At 35.2% G+C, this 22,594-nt stretch overlaps 1 protein-coding gene, 1 non-coding gene and 1 pseudogene across 7 annotated transcripts in view; 1 reads left to right on the plus strand and 2 right to left on the minus strand.

Annotated features, from left to right (window-relative positions):
• The window catches only part of LCOR (ligand dependent nuclear receptor corepressor), a 131,838-nt gene that overhangs the window by 35,068 nt on the left and 74,176 nt on the right, over positions 1–22,594 (minus strand). For all 6 annotated transcript variants that reach the window (XM_073904378.1, XM_025880568.2, XM_025880567.2 and 3 more), the window contains 3 exons: positions 10,045–10,177; positions 4,039–4,326; positions 1,017–1,110 (listed from right to left, as the gene is read on the minus strand). In XM_073904378.1, coding sequence (XP_073760479.1) covers positions 1,017–1,110; positions 4,039–4,326; positions 10,045–10,177 — 515 coding nt within the window. The remainder of the gene's footprint in view (positions 1–1,016; positions 1,111–4,038; positions 4,327–10,044; positions 10,178–22,594) is intronic.
• On the minus strand, positions 11,960–12,066 carry LOC112830990 (U6 spliceosomal RNA). Its single transcript, XR_003210041.1, has one exon. It is a non-coding gene; the product is annotated as a U6 spliceosomal RNA (small nuclear RNA).
• On the plus strand, positions 13,739–13,807 carry LOC112830986 (U4 spliceosomal RNA; annotated as a pseudogene).

Raw genomic sequence — 22,594 nt, forward strand, 5'->3', positions numbered from 1 at the left:
AGAGAAAAAGGAAAGTGATGGAATTTTAGAGAAAATAAAGGCAGCATTTTAGAAGTCAGCAAAGGAATTCTTCAATTTGAAGGTAATTAAGAGTAAGTTGAAAAAGGTTAGTCCATTTAGTGTGTACTTATTTCTTTAACATCTAAACAACTTCCCTATGTTGGTATTCTAAAAGTTAAATGAACCTACATATTAACTAATTTAACTTACCAAAGTTACTTTTCATATATGAAGTTGATTTTTGGTTACAACACAATTTTATGGACATCCTTCCCAATATGGTATTTAAATGTCTTCATTAATACCTGACTTTTGTAAGTGGCTTATTTGTACATGTAGAGGGAGAATTACGACAATTCTTACACTATAAAATTAGGTGGTCAGAAAATTCACTTTACTTTGCTAAGAGTTATCAAAACTGAGCATGTAATAATAATGTCTTGGTAGCATAAGATGATTATCCCAACATCTATAGTCTTAACCACTTAAAAAACAAAAAATACATACAATTACATTTTCTGAACTGCCACACAGAGTTAAAACTGCAGTTCAAATCAACAAATGAAACCAAACCAAACCAAAACAAACAAGAAAAAAATGAACAGCCTCCACATACCCACACACTCCATTAGAGATGCCAAGTTAAGTACTGGAGCCCAATTTTTATTCAACAACTTCAGCACACATAATACTGCCTTACATCTGAACCCTGGAATTATTTAGGTTAGGTTTCCCCCTCTCAAACACTCAACAACAAAAAGGCCAAAGACATTCTTGCCATATTTTCATTCACTCACTATCTGTAGTGATCTGGCAAAACTGATCTACACTAGTCAATTCTGGACTTCACAAATTGTGTTTTTACTTGAGAGATGGACTAAGTAACTTACTAAAGGCCCACTTACAAGACTGTTACTCTGAAGATTTTTTTAAAAAACATATAATGGAGATTTGTACCAATCTTTGATCAATTGTCCCCTATAAAACTGTGGAAGGCTACAAATATTTTCCCTTACCCGTTCCCTTGAGTACTGGAGCAGCCTGGAGAATGGCTCAGGGATGTGCTGCCAGCACACGGACTTTTCTTAGTGGACAGATCAAGTACACCGTCTGTAGAGACACAAACAAACACCTGAGGATATTAAAAACTAGGAACAAATGTGGACTGAATAGACCAAAAGTGACAAAGCAATAGGCCCAGTCAACCATGCAGATACACTAGCCATATATGTGAGTTATGAAGTCAATTCGTTAATAGAAGAATCAGGATTATTTTCCCTCCTAAAGTGACATACATTTAGCACAGCTTGTTATATCTAATATCTCCAAGGGTTAAATATTTTATCAGTAGGGCAAAAGGTACAGCATATCACTGAAGATGTTAGGATATAGTGAGATATTAGAAATCGCAGTTTACACAGTATGAAGTTCTGTAATAGAACTATTAGACTCCATTTTCTAAATTTACCTTTATCAAAGCACGTGAGTTTTTAATGCCACATCATACAAATTATAAAACCAAATTCCTCAAGAGCTAAGTCTACCTGAAACACTATAAGTACATAAAAGTTGGATTTAGAAATTTTTATATAACACAAATCATTTTAAAATGTTTATATGGTTAAATTACATGTATATACAAAATAGTCCGTAAAGTGAATCAGATGTTAACTGTTTATAATTTTCATGTGGCCTAATTACTCTTCAGACATATCTGCAAAAAAATGTGTATCTGGATTCAATCTTTTGGAAAAAATCTGCAGAGATTCAAAATTCCCTTCTTGGTATCTATAAAGGCAAGGTTTTTCAATTAATAAGCTATTACAAACTAATGAGCAAAGTTTAGGGAAAGAAAGAAGAAATAGTCTTGATACTGATGACAGCCCACATGTTTAGTCATTTTTTTTTACGGAAGCTAGACCAAATAACAAATTCATACTATTAAAACATAAAATTAGAAGACCTTCTTTTCCCACAAAGACTTTGTTCCCTCATAGACATGTCTAAAAAGGAAAACTCCTCATCTGGACAACTTTTAAAGCTGCCATTCTGTCCAAAATTAACAAAGCAAGCTAATATTCCATGCGGATGCCTCTGCTTTTTAGTTGGTCAGCAGAGAGGACTTTCTATCTAGTTATGTTAAAAACTGCCCCAATATAGAACCTACATACGACTTGTGTCTGAAGACACTATCATTCCTGATTTCATGCTGTTAGAAATAAATGTGACTGAGTTTGTAAACCAAAAATCCCACACTCATACAAAGTAAGTGTTGTCCTTTAGAGTCACTAATATTTCTAAAAATATAACTGTAATCTTATAGAACGAAGTGTCCTATTAAGAATCTTAACCCAATTAGACATCTATTAAGCAAATACACTGCTTAAAATAGTTCCAACCAAAGACACCATTATTTAAAGACTTCCAAATCTGTCTAATCAAACAGGCAATATATTTTAAGTCTACTTAAATATACTAAATATACTGTGATTTCATTGGAAACACATGAAAATTCATTTGGGAAATACCATTTTAAAAAATTTTGTTTCACTTAAAGACTAAACACTGTAATCCCATCATCTAGCTTAAATTTCTGTTGACAAGAGCATACCGTCGGTACAACATATCTCTTAAGCATAGCACCAACTAGGAGTTAAATTAGACTAAGTGGCATCTTTATACGTTAATCTCCACTATTAATACTTTAAATACAACCTCTATGCTGTCATTCTCCTATTGTAAAACTGAAGTTTTTAATGCAATATTTTGAGCGAGGAGTTTTTTAATGAAAGCTACCAATCTTTGGTAAAGATAAACCTCAACAAAAAGAAAAAGCACAGAAAAGCACAATTTTGCTTTTGGTAACCGAAAGTAAAAGTACACTGATCGATGTGAACATATAACAATGAGGAGTTCTACTAGGAAATCTCAGAATTCTGAGATTGTGATTGTTATTCATTACCCAGAGAAACAGGAAAAAAGCAAGAACTACTATTCAAAAATACATTTTTTAATAAACAACTAAAGCCAGTCCATTAAGTATAAATTCCTCTTAAATTACTTAAAATAAGCAAAAGAAGTCCTTTCAAAGAGTTCTTCATACAAATTAAACTTTTTGCAAAATGAACCTGTATTTCTCACCAATAAATCTACACATCTCATAACTTTCTGTACACTCTTACAAGATTTCTATGACAAGGAATCTCATTAGAACAGACATCACCAATTTACAATCTGTAATGGGTCAAGCAATGTCAGAATTGAAATGCTCACTTCATCTTTGTGAAATTAAAGGTAAAATGAGATCACAAAGCAACAAAAATATTTAATCTATTTAAGACAGTAGACTTTTCATAAATTCAAGAAATATGTGCTAAGCAAAACTGATAACCTCTTAAACCTTTTCCCTTCATCCAAAAATTAAAATTACCTTTTGGAAATATTCTAAGATTAGTTCATATTATAGCATATACACATATGGATGTGTTTGTGTATTTATAAAATACTGAATACACTGAACCACCTGGTGTGTCTAACGTCTTCCTCATTATAACTAACCCCAGGAGTTTCTTTTTTAAAAATGCAAACAATACACATTCTTGCCTTATAATTTCATTTGCAGAGTATAACTGCTACCTAATAAGACATATTTATTTCTCAGATAGGTGCTAATTCTAGAACACTGGTGGACAGAGGGAAAACTTAATTTTTCATAGGGCTTTTAAAAACAATGGCTATGGCAAAGTCTTGGAAAGTATAAAATATTTATATAAATATCAAGTAAATTAAAGATCAGTAACAACTGTATCCACCTAAATTTCCTGGGTGGTACATTAATCGTAACTATGAACTATTGATACATAAGGTAGCCATTTTATCTGTACTTCTTCTCTATCACTGCAGAGTCAGGAATAATTTAAGAATCACATTAGTTTTTATCCTATTATTGTTACTGGTGCCCTACTTGCCAATAATTTTTTTTCTCCCCAAATTAAAGTATTCTGATTGGACAGAGGAGACCTTGACATCAAACCATACCTTGTTCGCTAGGTTCTGACTGAGACTTTCTGACAGTAAGGTCCAGAGGTGAGTCTTGGTCAGCCATGAGAAGTTTGCTGAGCACAGGGTTCTGAGTAGTTGCAGCCGTGGGAGAGGTGGTGACTGGAGATGCTTTCGGCAGGCTTTGGTTCTTTGTGCTATTGGGCTGGCTGGGGTCCTGAGTAGAGCTATTTTTTGAGGTATATTCAGCAGCAAATTGTTGGATCATTCGCTGCATGATCTCACGGGCCACTAGGGGAATATTGGGGTCGGAGACCCAGGGACTGTCTGTAAACAAAGATTTATTTACTTTTAAATTGGGACAATGTACTAAAAAAAAAAAAAAAAAAGACAGCTTTCAAGCAAACATAAAATTTCATTTTATCTTTTTTCTTATAATGCAATATCTTAAAAGTAGTATTCCCTCTCAGAATTGTATTTTTAATCTCTAAACTTGAGTTCCAGATTTTTAAAAATAAAATTTTCATAAAATCATTTCTAAACACCATCCCCTCAATATTATGAAATTAAATAAAGGGATAACAAATAGTATATCTTACGGGCAAGAATCACTTACCTGATACAGAAATCTCAAACTCTTCTTTTATGAAATAATTACCCCCCTGTTTACCACCTATAGATCATTTCTGGTTTCTCCTAGACCTTTCCTCCTCAGCTACCTCTTCCTAAATTATTGAAGAATGGATTACTTACTTAGTTCATGAGTGCTTAATTTACTTTCTGTTAAAGACTGAAGGCATATCAAAATTACAAAAGGAGATATTTAATATAAGATCCATGATAGACTGGGGCAACAGCCTCCCATTTTCAGGCTTATCAGAATCACTTTTGAGTGCTTATAAAAACAGACTGCTGGGTCCTATCCCCAGAGTCACTCATTCAGCAGTTCTAGGGTGAGCTCAAGGACTGGCATTTCTAGGAAGTTTTTAGATGAAGCTGGCCGAGGGACCATAATTTTAGAGCCCCTAGGCCAGGAGTTTAAATGCCGTATCTCAAAAGCTTAAGCCCATATATTTTCCATGAGTTCTTTAAATACACTCTACCAATCATTAAACATAGTAGCTACGGAAGTAATGAAATAAACACCTAAGTTATCAATTTCTAATCAATGTTAATTTTAAAACATATGAATTCATTAACTCAAAGAACTTTTAGCACTGGAAGGGACCTTGAGGGTCAAATGGGGGAAAATAAAAGGGAAATGTTAGGTATAAATATGTCATCACACCTCCACCGTTACCACACTCTCAGGGAGGCTAAGCTTCTCAAGAGCAGAGATTATGTTTGTTTACCTCTGTATACTCAGCACCTAATCTTGCCTGGCATAAAGGATGCATTCATATTAGATGAGTAATAAATGGATCAGTTAAATCAATCGATACTCATCAAGTTTTTTCTTTAGACAAATGAGGTTAATGTGTCTAAAGAATAAGTGGCCTCTTCAAATCTGTATAGATGGTTAGTGGTAGAACCCTGATTAAAACTCTCCCTGTGGAGCGCCTGGGTGGCTCAGTCGTTAAGCGTCTGCCTTCGGCTCAGGTCATGATCCCAGGGTCCTGGGATCGAGCCCCACACTGGGCTCCCTGCTCGTTGGGGAGCCTGCTTCTCCCTCTCCCACTCCCCCTGCTGTGTTCCCTCTCTCGCTGTGTCTCTGTCAAAATAAATAAATAAAATCTTAAAAAAATAAAAATAAATAAATCTCTCCCCGTGCTCTTAATATTCCTCCACTTGTGACCTTTACTTCACCACACTTCAGAGATTTTAGAAGACAGTTCTCAGAAAACCTGAGGTTCCTTGGTCTTTTAAAGATTTAGCTATAGAAGGTAAATTACCCATAATACAGTTGGAGCTGGAAGGGAATTAGGTTGGTTTATAAATTTAGATTACTATTAAAATCTAAAATCTCCACAGTAAACACACATACACATAATCATCAAAACCTCATGGGACTCCTAAGAACAATTTTTTTTTTCCTGAAAGATAACCTTCAATACCAGAAGATAACCTAAAGTCAGAATATTTAATTCTCTGAAGTCTAATAAGGTTTGCTTTAACAGCAACATTTCTGTTCTACTAACAAGTTATTTCTAACCTGACATTTCTTCTCTATAGAGTATGCTAGATGGTTTAAGAATTAAGGTGTTCAATTAGGTAAGGTTCAGAAATTACTGCAACCACTGACAAGTTCCTTAAATGTTAATAAACATTTTAGCCACACACTGCTTTTTTGAAATCTCTCTACCCACTGAATATTCTTATTAATATTCATTTAACTTTCCACTTCAGATCCATCCTCCAAATGAAAGACTGCATATAATTTCAAGTTTTAATATATTAGTGTATCTTCTTATCCCCAGTAACTCATAAAGAAGAACGTTTCCAAGTAGGAAGCAAAATGAATTTATGAGATGTCTGTGTTTAATTAGATTCATAAATATAATTAAAGAGATTTGTGAAGAGTCAGAGATTTTAGGATAAAGACCATAAATTGCTACCTCTGAGCTTTAAATGCCTGCAGTCTTGCCTCTTTTTTGAACGAAGAACGTAATCATAAAACACAATTCATATTCACAAATTGATGACATCTCTACCATTTGAATTTCTACATCTTTTGAAGTTTCCTGAACACATTTCGTTCTTTCACTTACTTAAAACACAACTTCTACAAACTTAGATATGCCTTGGAGAACAAGCACAACGGAGTCAAATAAAAACAACTAATCAAATCAAAATTAAAACTACAGGAAAACAAGTAAATGCTACATCACCAGCCACCTGTGTGTTTTTAAAAATGCAAATCTGGGGCGTCTGGGTGGTTCAGTCAGTTGAGCATCCAACTCTTGGTTTCAGCTCAGATTGTGATCTCAGGGTCATGAGATTGAGCCCTGAGTCAGGTCCACGCTCAGCGTGGAGTCTGCTTGGGATTCTCTCCTTCTCCCTCTCCCTCTGCCTTTCCCCTCCATTCTCGTGCACGTGTGCACGCATGCTCTCTCTCAAAATCTTAAATTTATTCTTTTAAATATTTTATTTATTTATTTGAGAGAGTGAGAATGAGAGAGAGAGAGAGAGAGCGCGCGCACGCACATGGGGGGGAGGGTCAGAGGGAGAAGCAGACTCCCCGCTGAGCAGGGAGTCAGATGCGGGACTCGATCCTGGGACTCCAGGATCATGACCTGAGCCGAAGGCAGTCGCTTAACCAACTGAGCCACCCAGGCGCCCTCAAAATCTTAAATTTAAAAATAAAGAAATTTTTTTAAAAAAATCCAACTTTCAGGAAAGTATCAAATTTTCTAACAGAAGTGACAAAGCAAGCTGAAAGAATATGATAATGACAGTTGTAGAAGGTACACTGTTTGTAAGCTGCAATTTATTATAGAGTCCATATCACAAAAGCTTACTTTAATTGCATCTATGTCCCTACTTAGCTTATAGTACCTTTCATAATTATTTAAAACATAAAATTTTCGGGGTGCCCAGGTGGCTCAGTCAGTTAAGCATCTGACTCTTGATTTCAGCTCAAGTCATGATCTCACTGATCTTAAGCCAGGCATGAAGGCTGTTTAAGATTCTCTCTCTCCCTCTGCCCTGCCCCCCAAAACAAAAAACATTCATTTGCAATACTCAGTAACAACAAATCCAAATCTCTGAGCTATTTATTAAAAAAAAATCCCCTTCAGACTAAATTCCCTGTCGTATCTCTTCATGTTACACATTTTTGGTATAACCTGAAGAGTACTAATGGTCACTGTTAAGACATTTTCATGAAGATTAATACAATATCTCAAAATAATGATATTAATGCATAAAACGAGGAGGAAGGAACTTCCAATAACAAAGCAATAGTTCTTTTTTCTGAGCATCATATGCCAGTATACAAAAATACACAAATTTAACTTTACATACATTTCAGAGTATTCTCATCTCTTGAAGTCTACCCTAAGACTGATTTGGAGGTAAAAATTCCCTCATGTGCCCAAAAGTTTGTTTAAATAAGAAAACTTTTAAGAACTTTAAGTTATTCCTACATGACAAACGGACAGGACTAGTAGACAAAGCGGCTACAATTCTCTTTAGGAATATGCTTATGATTGACCTTATTAACTCCCTGTAAGCAAAGAGTAGATGAAAATTCTTTCTCCATGTATATTAGGGAGAGACTCATGACTCAGTACACATTCTAAAGTAGAGAACAGCAGAAGAGCTGTAAAGATATTTTATTTTGTTAATAAACTGACAGAACTGGGCGCCTGGGTGGCTCAGTTGTCAGGCGTCTGCCTTCAGCTCGGGTCATGATCTCTGGGTCCTGGGATCAAGCCCCGCATTGGGCTCCCTGCTCAGCGGGAGGCCTGCTTCTCCCTCTCCCACTCCCCCTGCCTGTGTTCCCTCTCTTGCTGTCTCTCTGTCAAACAAATAAAAATTTAAAAAAACAAAAAACAAGGGGCACCTGGGTGGCTCAGTGGTTAAGCATCTGCCTTCGGCTCAGGTCATGATCCCAGGGTCCTGGGATTGAGCCCCACATCGGGCTCCCTGCTCCATGGGAAGCCTGCTTCTTCCTCTCCCACTCCCTCTGCATGTGTTCCCTCTCTCGTCAAATGAATAAATAAAATCTTTAAAAAAAAAAAAGCTTTAAAAAAAAAACTGACAGAACTGATCTGTCATTTATACTTTAAATGTGAATTACTTTAATAAACAATCAATGTTTGTAAAACTAAGTCAATTACTATTTTGAACATAATTTTAGAATTCAGGATACTCTAAGGGGAAGATAAAGTGGGCATGGGAGCCTCAGTTGGGAGCTTTAGGTCAGAGGGTGCTAGAGAGATGAAAAGAGAAGTGAGGATGTACTAAAAGATGTAATTTTGCACAGGGATCTGATGGAAGAAAAAAAAGTGCCTCTGAAAACAATAATCTTCACTCCTTAATTTTATATGACGCCTAACTTCATACTCCATTTTGAAAATACTGACCACATTAAGCAGAACATCAGTTGGTCTCCAACTGTAAACAACCAATTAGAATAGCATTTATCAGACTTTCAACCAGTGTAGGTAAAAATCACCCTTCTAACTTTGGAGGGAAGCAGGAAATTCCTAGGAGAATGAGAGGTGTAAACTAGAACATATAAAGAAATATTAAAGAAAGCAGAATCACTGAGTCTGCTGAAGATTAAATAAGGAATATTCAGGATTATGAGGAGTTTGTAGGAAACTTTTTTAGAACTTCTCACAGTAATCTCCATCTTGGAACTAAAGGAAAGACATAACTAAGGAATACAAATCCATTTAGAAAGAATTTCTTGAAGGTAAAGATTTCACTAGAATGGATCATGGAGGGAAGCTTCCTGAAGGTCTTGACTGATGGCAATTATGCTTTGTGAACAGAGAAAAGAAATGTGAAACATGTCTACAAAAGTTTCAAGAAGAAAGAAAAATAGAAAAAATCTAAGAGGTAGAGCTATTAAATACCACCTCCAATATATGGGGTATAAGTTTTACTATATAATAATCTCCAATTTTAATAATTCAATGAAATGTGAGTGAAGCAAGACTATATCAAGGAAGAAATGCTTGCAAATCTAATTTTAAGATATAACTGAACCTCTTTTTTACACATGAATTTCAGTGAGGAATTACTAAATTTTACATAGTTGGTTTTCTGGTTATCTGTGATTAAAACTGTAACTATGTAAGAATATTTGTCTGAGAAAACACTGTACTGCTGAAACCTTAGAATTTTCAGACATTCATAATACTTTCAGGAACGATTTAACTAATAAAAACTTACATGACACCATCACTTCAGAATGAAAAGGAGGAAGGGGGGTTGCCTTACTCTATTCCAAATTTAACTTGACCAAAGGAATATAAAGTATATTATCAATAAAGAAAAATATTTTTAAAGTGACTTTTAAAAAAATGACGTTAAAATTAAGGAAATCAATATAAGACAAGCAGATGCTAAATGTCATTCTTCACTAGAACCAACCTTTTCTATAAAAGACTGCATTGAGGAACTCTTCTGCTTGTCTCTCGAATCGAATGATTTTTGCTTGCTCTTGTTTAAGCAGAGCTTCTTGCCCAGCTCCCGAAGCTGGTTCATCCAGACCGACTAAGTGTCCCTGTAAAAATATTTGGTGAAATATTTGCACAAAGATCTTTCCCCATTCAGTATCAAAAGCACAGATGCAAAATCAAAGACAAATGTTAGTAACAGAGAAGGCAAATCAGTTTAATACAATTAAAATATTTTAAAACTTCAAATCAGAATAAAAGTTATCGCCACAAAAAGCAAAGTGAATGTAAAAATACACTTCGGGTGGTTTTTATTTATCTTATGAATTATGTTTAAAATTTACAGATAAACTCTAATTAAGCTAATACTACTAAAGGAAAATTTTTCTTGAGCATTCAAGTATAATGGTTCTTATTACACTATATAGCAACAGTTCACACACAATTCAACTCAGACAAAAAGATACCTTAAACCCTAAATGTTATTTGAGAATGTTTCCTTTCCAAATTCAAGATGTTTTTTCCAGACACAAAACAAACATTTTTAAAAGGGCCATAAGTAGGGAAAACTCAAAGAGAAAGTTATCTAAATTTATAATTTTGTCCCTAGAATACTATTTTATAAACTATAGCTTTCAAATGTTTAGAGTTGTGAAATTAATAGGTTAAAACTGGCTCTAGAAAAAAGAATTTAAGAATAGAGTGCATCGCATGTTCTAAAGGTAAACATTTCTATTTATGCTTAAAAACGTTTACAATATAAAAATTTAAGTCCTGTTCAGAAAGTTTCAAAATGCTGAACTAGACTCATCCCAAACATTCCCAGAATCTGTTCTCAGACTGCAGGAGCACTAGACTAGGTTGTTAATGCTTTGTACTTATTTCCACTCTTGTAGCTAATAAACAGAAAACTATGATAATAGAAAATAAAAGTGTAAAAAAAAGCAAAGTACATGTTTAACGTGTTAAGTTCCAGCGCATATAATTTACTTCAAATCACTGCAATGTATCGCCATATGCATTTACTTATGTCATGGAAAACTTAAAAGTCCATTTCTAAATAAGAAAATGAGGACATGCCTTGACACAATGAAAAGGAAGTAATAAACAAGACACTGAAGAATGTTATAATCCACAATTTTCTTAAAGATTTCAAATACACCCAATGACATTTGCAACCAGCTTTTTATGATTCCCCCATCATCCAAAATGTGTTGACAGCACAACCAAAACAGTATTTTGCAAAGACACATTTAGCATCAATTATATATTACAAATAGTTTAATATGAAGAACTCTCTTGCATAATCAAACTAAAATAATCATCCCATATAACTTCTACATTAGACATATTAAGTCTGCCACATAAAGAAAATACTGTGTTATAAATCATTATGAAAACCTTTATTATAGTTGTATTTGCCAACATTCTCTTTTGTGGCCTGAAGAAATTAAGTAACTTTTTAAAATGAATCACAAAATAATGTAATTTTGATACAGATTTAATATCTAAAAGGTATTAGGAATAGGATATTAAAGAGTCCAATAAAATCCTCAACTATCATTTAGTGATTTTTAAAATGCGACATTACATGGTACGAACTGTACTTAACTCCCTAGTCTTACATTCAGTCAGTTCAGTCAGACTTTGAGCAGAATATCTGTATTTATTTTTCATGTTTAAGAAACACTTGTATCTTAGAGAAGATGTTAGTTGAAGGATGCATTGTACAGTGTAGTTTCAGTGAATGATTCTACATACACATTTACATAACTGTGTATTTTTTCCCCCAAGTTTTTATTTAAATTCCTGCTGGTTAATATACAGTGTAATATCAGGTGTAGAATTTAGTGATTCAACACTTACATACAACACCCGGTGCTCATCACAAAAATATGGAACGCTTCACGAATTTGTGTGTCACCCTTGCACAGGGTCCATGCTAATCTTCTCTGTATCATTCCAATTTCAGTATATGTGCTGCCGAAGCGAGCACAGAGCATCTATATTTCAACCATGTTTAATGTTGCATTCAGTCTACTGTCTTACTAAATCAACTCATAGCAACTAACATAGCATTCAGTAAGGGAGGTGCTACCTGTTTTTTCTTGAATTAAACAATTTTAACCAATTTTATCAACCTGGACTCTGAAACATACAGATAACTTTCAGTTGGCTCACATTAATTAGTCACACCTATTTGTTTTGTTTTTGAATAGTTTTACTAAGACATAATAGACATACCACATACCACACAAGTCACCCATTTGAAGTATAAAATTCAATGTTTTCTTTTTGGTAGGTTCACAGAAGTGTGGGACCATCACCATGATAAACTTTAGAACATTTTTGTACCCCAGAAGTAAATCCTGTACCCATTAACAGTCAGCTATTCCCCATTCTCCCATTTGCCCCAACCCTAGGCAACCACTGTTACCACTTTTTGTTTCTATGGACTTGCTTATTCTGGATATTTCGTATAAATGGAATTGTGCAATATTCGTGTGCGTGTGTGTGTGTGTGGGGGAGAGACTGACTTTTTCCTCCTGGAATAATGTTTTCAAGGTTCACCACGTTGCAGCATGTACCAGTACTTCCTTCCTTTTTAGTGCCAAACAATATTCCATTGTATGGATACAGCACATTTTATCCAATCATCAGTTATGACCATTTGGGTTTCCACTTTCTGGCTACTATGATACAAATAACGTTGCCTTTAATATTTGTGTGCAAGTTTTTGTGTGGATGTATATTTTCGTTTCTCCTGGATATATATTTAGGAGTGGAATTTCTGGATCATGTCTTATGTTTTACCATTCTGAGGAAGTACTAAACCATCTTCCAAAGCAGGTGCACCATTTCATATTCTGAACAGCAATGAGGGTTCTAACTTCTCCACATACTCATAAACACTTGTTATCTTTTTGATTACATCCATTCTAGTATACAAGAAGTGGTGCCTCATGGTTCAGATTTATATTTCCCTAATGACTACTGATGTTGAACATCTAATTGGTCATTTAAATACCTTCTTTGGAGAAATGTCTATTCATATGTTTTGCCTGGTGTATAACTGGGCTATCTACCTTTTTAATGTTGAGTTGTAAGAATTCTTGATATATTCTGGATGTAAGTCCATTATCAGACATAAGATTTGCAAATATTTTCCACCGTCAGTGAGCTTATCACTTCATTTATGCTACTACTGTTAGCAGTACAAAAGTTTTAAATTTTTTTTTTAAAAAGATTTTATTTATTTATTTATCTGACAGAGAGAGAGAGAGAGAGAGAGAGAGAGAGAGCACAAGCAGGGGGAGCAGCAGGCAGAGGGACAAGCAGGCTCCCCCTGATGCAGGACTCGATCCCAGGACCCCAGGATCATGACCTGAGTCGAAGGCAGACGCTTAACTAAGCCACCCAGGTGCCCCCAAAAGTTTTTAATTTTAATGAATTTTAATTTATCTAATTTTTTGGTCATTTGTGCTTTTGGTATTATATCTAAAAAACTAGTGGCTAATCCAAGGTCATAAAGATTTACTCCTATGTTTTCTTCTAAATGTTGTATAGTTTTAGAACTTCCTTTCAGGTATATGATCCATTTCAAATAAACTTTTGTGTATGGTATAAGAAGGGGTCCAACTTCCTTTGTCAAGAATCACTAGCCAGGGAGCTTTGTGCAGTGGCAGTATCGTAGCCAATGAGGTTTATCCGAGGCACGATTGTTGCTAATTGAAAGAATCACTAGCCCGGGGAGCCTGGGTGGCTCAGCTGGTTAAGTGTCTGCCTTCGGCTCATGTCATGATCCCAGGGTCCTGGGATCGAGTCCTGCATCAGCCTCCCTGCTCAGCAGGCAGTCTGCTTCTCCCTCTCCCCCTGCCTCTCCTCCTGGCTTGTGCTCTCTCTCACTCAACTCACTCCGTAATAAAGAAATAAAAAATCTTTGAAAAAAATGAATCACTAGCCATAAATTTACTTCTGGACACCCAATTCTATTCCATTGATCTACATTTCCCATCTGTAAGCCAGTAACACAGTTATGTTGATCACAGTAGTTTTGTAGTTAAGTTCTGAAATTGGGAAGTGTAAGTCCTCTCTTGTAGTTAAGTTCTGAAATTGGGAAGTGTAAGTTCTCTCTTCTTTTATAAGATTGTTTTGGCTATTCATGCATCTCTTGAATTTTCATATGAATTTTAAGATCAGATTCTCAATTTCTGCAAAGAAGGTAGTAGAGGTCTTGACAGAGAATGCACTGAATCTGCAGGCCATTCTGGGAAGCAATGCCATTTTTATAACATTAAGTATTCCAATTCATGAACATGAGATACCTTTCTGTTTATTTAGATCTTTAATTTATTTCAACAATTTCTTTAAATTTACAGTGTACAAGTTTTAAACATCTTAAAATTATTCCTAAGTATTTTATTCTTTTGGATGCTATTGTAAATGGAACTGTTTTCTTAATTTTCATGTTCAGATTTTTCATTGTTATTTGTCTAGAAATACAACCTTTTATTTTTTAAAAGATTTTATTTATTATTTATTCATGAGAGAGAGAGAGAGAGAGAAGCAAAGGGAGAAGCAGGCTCTTTCCTGAGCAAGAAGCCCAATGCAGGACTCGATCCCAGGACCCTAGGGTTGTGATCTGAGCTGAGGGGAGACGCTTAACCGACTGAGCCGCTCAGGCGCCCCCATTTTTTTTAAATGCTGTATTCTACAACCTTGCTGAACTTGTTAACTCTAACAGTGTTCTGTAGATTCTTTAGGATTTTCCATATACGACATCATGTCATCTACAAATAGACACTTTTTGTAATCTGGGTAACTGGTTTCTTTTTTTACTAATTGCCAAGGCTAGTGCCTCAGGTACAATACACAGAAATGAGAGTGGACAACCTTGTCTTGTCCCTAATTCTAGGGGGAAAAATGTTCAACTTCCCACCACAGATATGTACTTTCGTGAGTTAGGCTAAGGAATTTCTCTTCTATTCCTAGTGTGTTGCATGTTTTTATCATGAAAAGGTGCTGAATTTGGTCAAACACTTTGGGGGGGGGCATCCATTGTGATGATCATGTGGTTCCTATCACTTATTCCATTAATGCACTGTATTACATTAGATTAATTGATTTTGTAATGTAAACCAACCTTGCATTCCTGAGATAAATTTCACTTGGTAAGGGTGTATTAACAGTCTTCATATGTTGCTTGATTTGGTTTGCTAATATTTTGTTGAGAATTTTGTTGTTGTTGTTGGTATAAATAAGTGATACTCGTCTGAAGTACTCTTTTCTCGTAACTTCTCTGTCTGGTTTTGGTATTCAAATAATACTGGTCTCACAAAATGAGTAAGTATTCCTCTATATTTTAGATAAGTTTGTGAAGAATTGGTATTAATTCTTTTAAAAATATCTGATAGAAATCACCAGTGAAGATGTCTGGCCATGGGCTTTGATTAAAGTTTTAAAATTACAGATTCAGGGGCACCTAGGTGGCTCAGTCGTTGGGCATCTGCCTTCGGCTCAGGTCATGATCCCAGGGTCCTGTGATGGAGCCCCACAAAGGGCTCCCTGCTCAGCGGGAAGCCTGTTTCTCCCTCCCCCACTCCCCCTGCTTGTGTTCCCTCTCTCGCTGTGTCTCTCTCTGTCAAATAAATAAATAAAATCTTTAAAAAAAATAAAATTACAATTTCAATCTCTTTACTTGTTGTAGGTTGCATTAATTTCCTAGGGCTACTATAATGTATTACCACAAACTGAGTGGCTTAGAACCGCAGAATCTTATTCTCTCACAACTCTGGAATCTAGAAATCGCAATCAAGGTGTCAACAGAGCCATGCTCCTTCTGAAGGCTCTTCGAAAGAATCCTTCCCTGCTTTCTCCTAGCTTCTGGTAGTTTCCAACAATCTTTGGCATTTCTTGGCTTGTGACAGTGTAAGTCCAATTTCTACTTCCATCTTTACATGGACTTCTTCCCTGTGTGTGCCTCAGTCTCCAAATCTCTCTTCTTATAAAGATACCAGTCATTGGATTTAGGACCCACTCTAATCCAGTATAACTTCATCTTAACTTGATTAATTTTCAAAGACCCTATTTCCAAATAATGTCATGTTCATAAGTACCAGGGATTAGAACTTCAACATGTTTTTTGGGGGGGGTTGGGTGGGGTGGCAGAGACATTTCATCCCACAACAAAACTTGGTTCGGATTTTCTATTTCTTCTTATGTCAGTTTCAGTAGTTTGTATACTTCTAGGCATTTGCTTATTTCATCTAAATTACCTAGTCTGCTAATATATATATTATCCCTTAAATTCTTTTTATTTCTCTAAGGTCAGTAGTAATTTCCCCTATATCATTATCAATTTTGTTGGCTCTTTTCAAAGAGCCAACCTTTGATTTTGTTGATTTTTCTATTTTTCTATACTATTTCATTTATTTTTGCTCTAATCATTATTTCCTTCTTTCTACTTGCTTTGGAGTTAGTATGCTCTTCTTTTTCTAGTCTTTTAAGGAAGATACGGTATTGAACTGAAATCTTTTTAAATATAGGCATTTGCAGCTATAAATTCTGGTCTAGGTGCTGTTGGCTAAATCTCATAAGTTTTGGTATGTTTTGGCTTTGTTTTTAATTCATCTCAAAATATTTTCTAATTTCCTTTGTGATTTCTTCTTTGATCTACTGATTATTTAGAAGTGGTATTTAATTTTCACGTTTGTGAATTCCTCATATTTCTTCTGTAATTGATTTCTAGTATCATTCCTCTGTAGTGGGAAAACTTTTGTATGACTGCAACCCTTTAATTTTTTTATGGCCTAGCAGGAAGTCTTTTCCTGGAGAATGTTCTATGTACAGTTAAGAATGAGTATTTTGTTCTTTTTTGGGTGGAGTGTTCTATATAAATATCTTAAGTCTAGTTGATACATAGTGTTGTTCAAGTCTTCCATCTTTGTTGATCTTCTGCCTAGATGCTCTCTCCATTACTGAAAGTGGAATATTAACATATCCAACTATTGTTGAACTATTTCTCCCCTCACTTCTGTCACATTCGGCTTCATGCATTTTCGGGCTCTGTTGTTAGGTAAGGATATAATTATGTCTTTCTGACAGACTGACCCTTTTATCATTAAAAAAATGTCCCTCTTTATCTCTAGGGTCATTGAAGTCTATTTCACTAGCACTGTGCAGCCTCTGGTATCACTTCTCAGGGGATGCTGTCTTGAGCATGCAGTCTCCCTGTCCACCAGGAATGACTGTGGGTTCAGTTAGACTCTCTGGCAGTTTCTTTCTCACTTCTTCCCTTTAGAAGCTTCTTGCTGATCTGCCTGTAGTGGTATCACACATCCAGCTGCTAGCCTCTACTAATTTGTTTCACTGGTGTGTTTCTGCCACACCATGGTGCATAAATTGTACCACTCTCTGTTCCAATAAAAGTGGAGTCTCTTTGCAGGGGCTAGGTCTGTTTGCCAGTCTTCGAGGCTTACTCCAATCCCAGGAGGGCTCTTTTAGCTATCTTTTTTTTCTGGTTCTCTCTTTTCTGGTAGAAGAAAATGTCTGGTCGGACATTTCACTTGTTGCTACTAGTATTATAGAGCTACCAGCCTCAATTATTCACCACAACAATCTTCATCATATTCAGCAACAACTTTTTGTAAGCTTACCACTTTTGTAAGCTCTGTTCCAGATAAAGTCAGTTCCCTTAAGAGAGCTACAGAGTTCTCTATTCTCAAAGCCTGCCTTTCCCTCTGGAAGAACCTTTGTGACACTGCACAGAAACTGGGGGCTGGAACAATAACCAACATCTCTCAGAGTGACATCTGTGCTTTATGAGAGGGGGTGCTGGATGACTTGCCTCTCCTGGCATACAACTTCTGCCTTATGAATGATGCCTGGCCCAAAGCTCAGTACTCTCAATCTGCTGCGCCTGGAGTAGACTTCCACTCTAGGGTGAGTGAATGAAAGGGAGCACTAGGCTTTTCGACCTCAGCTGCCTGGAAGAAAGTATCTGCAACAAGAAGCTAGAAGATATGAGAGAAGCCCACAGTCTGCTCCTCCTGCTCAGAGCAGAGCTTCCCTCAAGTTGAGCTCAGTGAGGTGGGTGGGAGTGGGTCATGGGTCAAATGCCAGAGTCCCATTGTTCTTACTGAGATTTAGTATATTTTTTTGAACAAAGATTCTCCATTTGCTGTATGTCCTTAAGATAGTTATTTCCAGAGTTTAAATGGCTGTTTTAAAATAATTTTCACCAAATGGTTATTTTGCTTATCTTTACCCAGAATAATAGTCAACTGCATCTGCAGTTGAAAAAAGTATGTGATTTGTGTTATATTTTTATCGGGCTCCGGGGTGGCTCAGTTGGTTAAATGTCCAACTTTTGGTTTCAGCTCAGGTCATGATATCGAGCCTGCGTTAGGCTCTGTGATAAGCACAAAGTCTGCTTAAGATTCTTTTTCCCTCTCTCTCCCTCTGCTCCCTGCCTGTGCGCTCTCTCTCAAATAAATAAAGCACTCTCTCTCTCTCTCAAATAAATAAAATCTTAAAAAATTTATAGCAATGATGTACAAACAAAATATAGGTCATCCTCCCTCACTGTACATACTATACACCAAAATGAACCAACAAGAACAAGAAAGTTCATATGACACAGAGCTAATAAAGTTAACACAATAGCTAGGAGATACAAAAAGAGTAAATTCATGTCATTTCCCCTCCCTCATATCTGAATTTTAAAAGGAGTCATTACGTATGGTATGGCAAAAAAAATAACAAAATGATGTGACATACTTTTCTGTAAATAAAAAAAACCACAGTTATTATCCCTAGTTATTAAAGAACAAGTTGGCTCAGAACATAATAGGAATAGAGTTGGAGATATAAATTGGAACTTATATCCCCTAGGAATTGCTTCCTTCAGAATTCAGGAATTGGTCCTCCTAGACTGGTTTATTCATAGCCACAGGTGATTCTGTCATATCAGAATCTACTCTGAGCTGCTGCTGCTTTCTTTCTTTTTCTACTGTGAGCTTCTTAAAAGCATATATGCCTAGAATATACTGTCAAAGTGTTAAGATTCTGTAGCTCTGCAGTAGGGAGTAGTCATGTTTTTTAAAAGCTCTCTCCTTAATAAAGAACTGAAAAAAGCATCATTGGTATCATATTTTAAAAATTATTATGTGTTTATAGTAAGTCTTAGTATTTGGGAAGGCAAATCCCTATTTGTTATTCATATTTTCCAAAATGTCTTGGCCATTCTAGCTTTATTCTTTCAGATTATATTTAAAATAACTTAGTCAACTCTTTTCCCACTACCACCAGCTCCCCAAAGAAGACATTGTGGTTTTGATCTGAAGAGCATCATACTTAGAAAGTATTTCAGGAAGAATGTAACACCCTTAAAAATATTCAGTCTTCTTTTTTAGGAGCTGTTTTACATTTATCCAAGTGGGCTTTAATGGATCTCCATTAAAATTCTGTTGTTTATTCACAGTTCCCACATTATTTATTATTTTACATTTTTATTGTGATTATGGTGAAAAGGATGTTTCTTTTATTTTCCGCTAGTGCTGGCATAAATGAAGTGTGTTGTGTGTGTGTGTGTGTGTGTGTAAAAGTTAATTTTGTACACAGCTTTCAGGGAAAGTATAGGTCATCTATCTTCAATTGCTATGTCTTCTGGTAGCCTCATAAGTTTGTGTCAATTTTCCAGTATAAGGTAATTTCTTTTAAGGGAGCTGTGAAGGTGGTAAGGAGAGGTAAAGGAACAGAGAGCTGCAGAAGCCGTCAACACTGAGTGGTATGATGATCCATCACCCAAAGGAGGAAAGGAGACTTAATACCCAGTGGGTTGGGATCTTTAATAGAAAAGACCTCAAGTTCTTTATTAAGCTCTTGGTTATCTCTACCTACACAATCCATACAATATACTCTTATTATCTTTTACTACCTTTTTGGGAATGGCAATAAAACAAATATCCAAAAGATATTTTCAAATAAGAAGCTTATACTTTTCCCTACAACTTCAGAGTTGCTATCTCTTTGTACTACTAGAAATGCTTAAAGGAAATTCTTTAGGATGAAGGGAAGCAATACTACAAAACACTTCTGAGGGAAATTAAAGAAGATATAAAGATGATATAAACTATGATCATAAACTGGAAGACTCTGTTGCTAATATGGTAATTCTCTCAAAATTGCTCTAGAGATTCAATGTAATCCTAAATCAAAATTCTAAAAGGCTTTTTGAAAAATTGATATATTGATTCTAAAATATATGTAGAAAGACCTAGATTAGCAGAACAAGTCTGAAAAAGAAAAACAAAGTTGGAGAACTAGTACTATTTGATTTTCAGACATAAAGATACACTAATCAAAAAACTGGTATTGGTGTAAAAACAGATAATATAGTTCAATGGCAAATAACAGAGTCCAGAAATATACCCACAGGTATATTGTCAACTGATGCAACAAAGATGCCAAGGAATTTAATAGGGGGAAAGAAGGTCTTCTCAACAAATGGTGTTAGAATAACTGGGTTATTTATGAAAAATAATAAACCTCAACACTTAAGTCACACTATACAGAAAAATTAACTAGAAATGGATCAGATATCAAAATATAAGAGTCAACATTAATAAGCTTCTAAAAGAAAGCATGAGATCTTCTTGATAAAAACATGAATTTTAAAAGAAAAAATGATGTCTTTATATAGACTATATAAAGAACTATTACCACTTGAGTTTTTAAAATGGAGACAAGATTCAAACAAATGTTTTACATAAGATATGTATAATGATGTTCAACATCACTAATCAACAAGGAAATGAAAATTAAAATCATAGTGAGACACCACACAGATCCACCAGAAGGTTTAAAGTTAAAAAAGACTTACAATATCAAATGTTGGCAAAATGGGGAACATCAGAACTCCTCTACATTGCTGATGGTATCACAAAATGGTTAAATTAAATTGAACCATATGGAAGTACAAGGTTAAATATACAATTATAATACTACCCAATAATTCCAATTCTAGGTATTTATCCGAGAGAGATGAAAATATATGTCCAAAGGCTTATATGTGAGTAAGTCTAATAGCCAACATCTGGAAACATTCAAAAGTCCATAAGAAAGTGAATGGATAAACAAATAGTTGCAGATATATGCTATGGAGACCTACTCAGCAATAAAAAGGAACAAGAGTATATGCAAAAATAATAAATATCAAAAAAATTATACTAAATGAAAGGAGTCAAATATAAAAGACTACATACTATATGACTCCTATTATATAAAAATCTATCTAGAAGAGGTAAAACTAGAGTGACTGACTGAGTTGGAGGGTCCAGGAAAGGGAATGACTAACAAAGGAACATGATAGAAGAGGTAAAACTAGAGTGACTGACTGAGTTGGAGAGTCCAGGAAAGGGAATGACTAACAAAGGAACATGAGAAAGCTTTTTAGGGTGAGGGAACTCTCCTGACCTTGACTGTGCTGGTAGTTATACAACTGTATACATTTACCAAAATCTATTAATCTGAACTCTTAAATGGATTAATTTTACTGTATATAAATATTACCTCATAAAAAATCATTAAAAATTGGTTCACGGTTAAAGACACAAGATACTGAACATATCACTGATTTCTGGCACCTGAAATCAAACAAATGATCCTTACTTATATTTTTAGAATCATGAAGAAATGTGACATTTATTTTCAAAACCTCATATAAATATCCTTCCTTCACAAGCAAGCATACTTTTAGGTTGAAAAACAGTACTTTTTAATTGCCATCTACTTTTTGCATAGTAATCTGGATATACTGTCAGTCACTATGAATTGTTGACATTTCACTATTTTTCACTATTTTTGCTATATCTTAAGATATAAATCAAGATAAGGTAGCTGAGTCTTGCCCAAAAGTTGGTCTTTGTTAATGAAGTTGTATGCAGACTGGCCAAAAAAGGGATATGTACATCACCAAAGGAACCAGATCCTCCCCCCACTAAAAAATACAGTACTGGAGCAGGGAAAAGACAAGATCAGCGTAGAGTATCTTGCTGTACCAGAAAGTATTAAAGTGCTCAAAAAATGATGGGGACATGTCAGACGGACATAGTAGGTGGCTTGAAGGGGCTCCCACTAATCAAATCTGGGACACTGGATGATATATTTGAACAAACTAAAAATTTTAACTCCAAACTGACAGAGGGAATGGGAAAGCTCTTCTTCACAGTATAAAGTGAACTAAAAAATGTAGAATAGTTAGAAAAATAACAATTTCCAAGTCATCAGAAAAATAACTGATTCCAGCAAGAGATTACTCACCAATACCAAAACTAAAGTGGATGAAAGTTTAGTAGAGAAGAGATATTTACATAGTCTCAAAGTATCTCTTCACAAATTACTTATTAATTACAAGGAGGAAAAAGAACCACTTCAGTGGAGAAACCTAGTGAACATCAATCTTGTCAAGTGATCAAAGTAAACACCACCTACTAAGCTAACATTGTGTTTCATAATGTGATACA

The sequence above is a fragment of the Callorhinus ursinus genome, unplaced genomic scaffold (genome assembly GCF_003265705.2).
Source record: "Callorhinus ursinus isolate GAN/ISIS: 27379988/994484 unplaced genomic scaffold, GSC_fseal_2.0 scaffold20, whole genome shotgun sequence".
Taxonomy (NCBI): domain Eukaryota; kingdom Metazoa; phylum Chordata; class Mammalia; order Carnivora; family Otariidae; genus Callorhinus; species Callorhinus ursinus.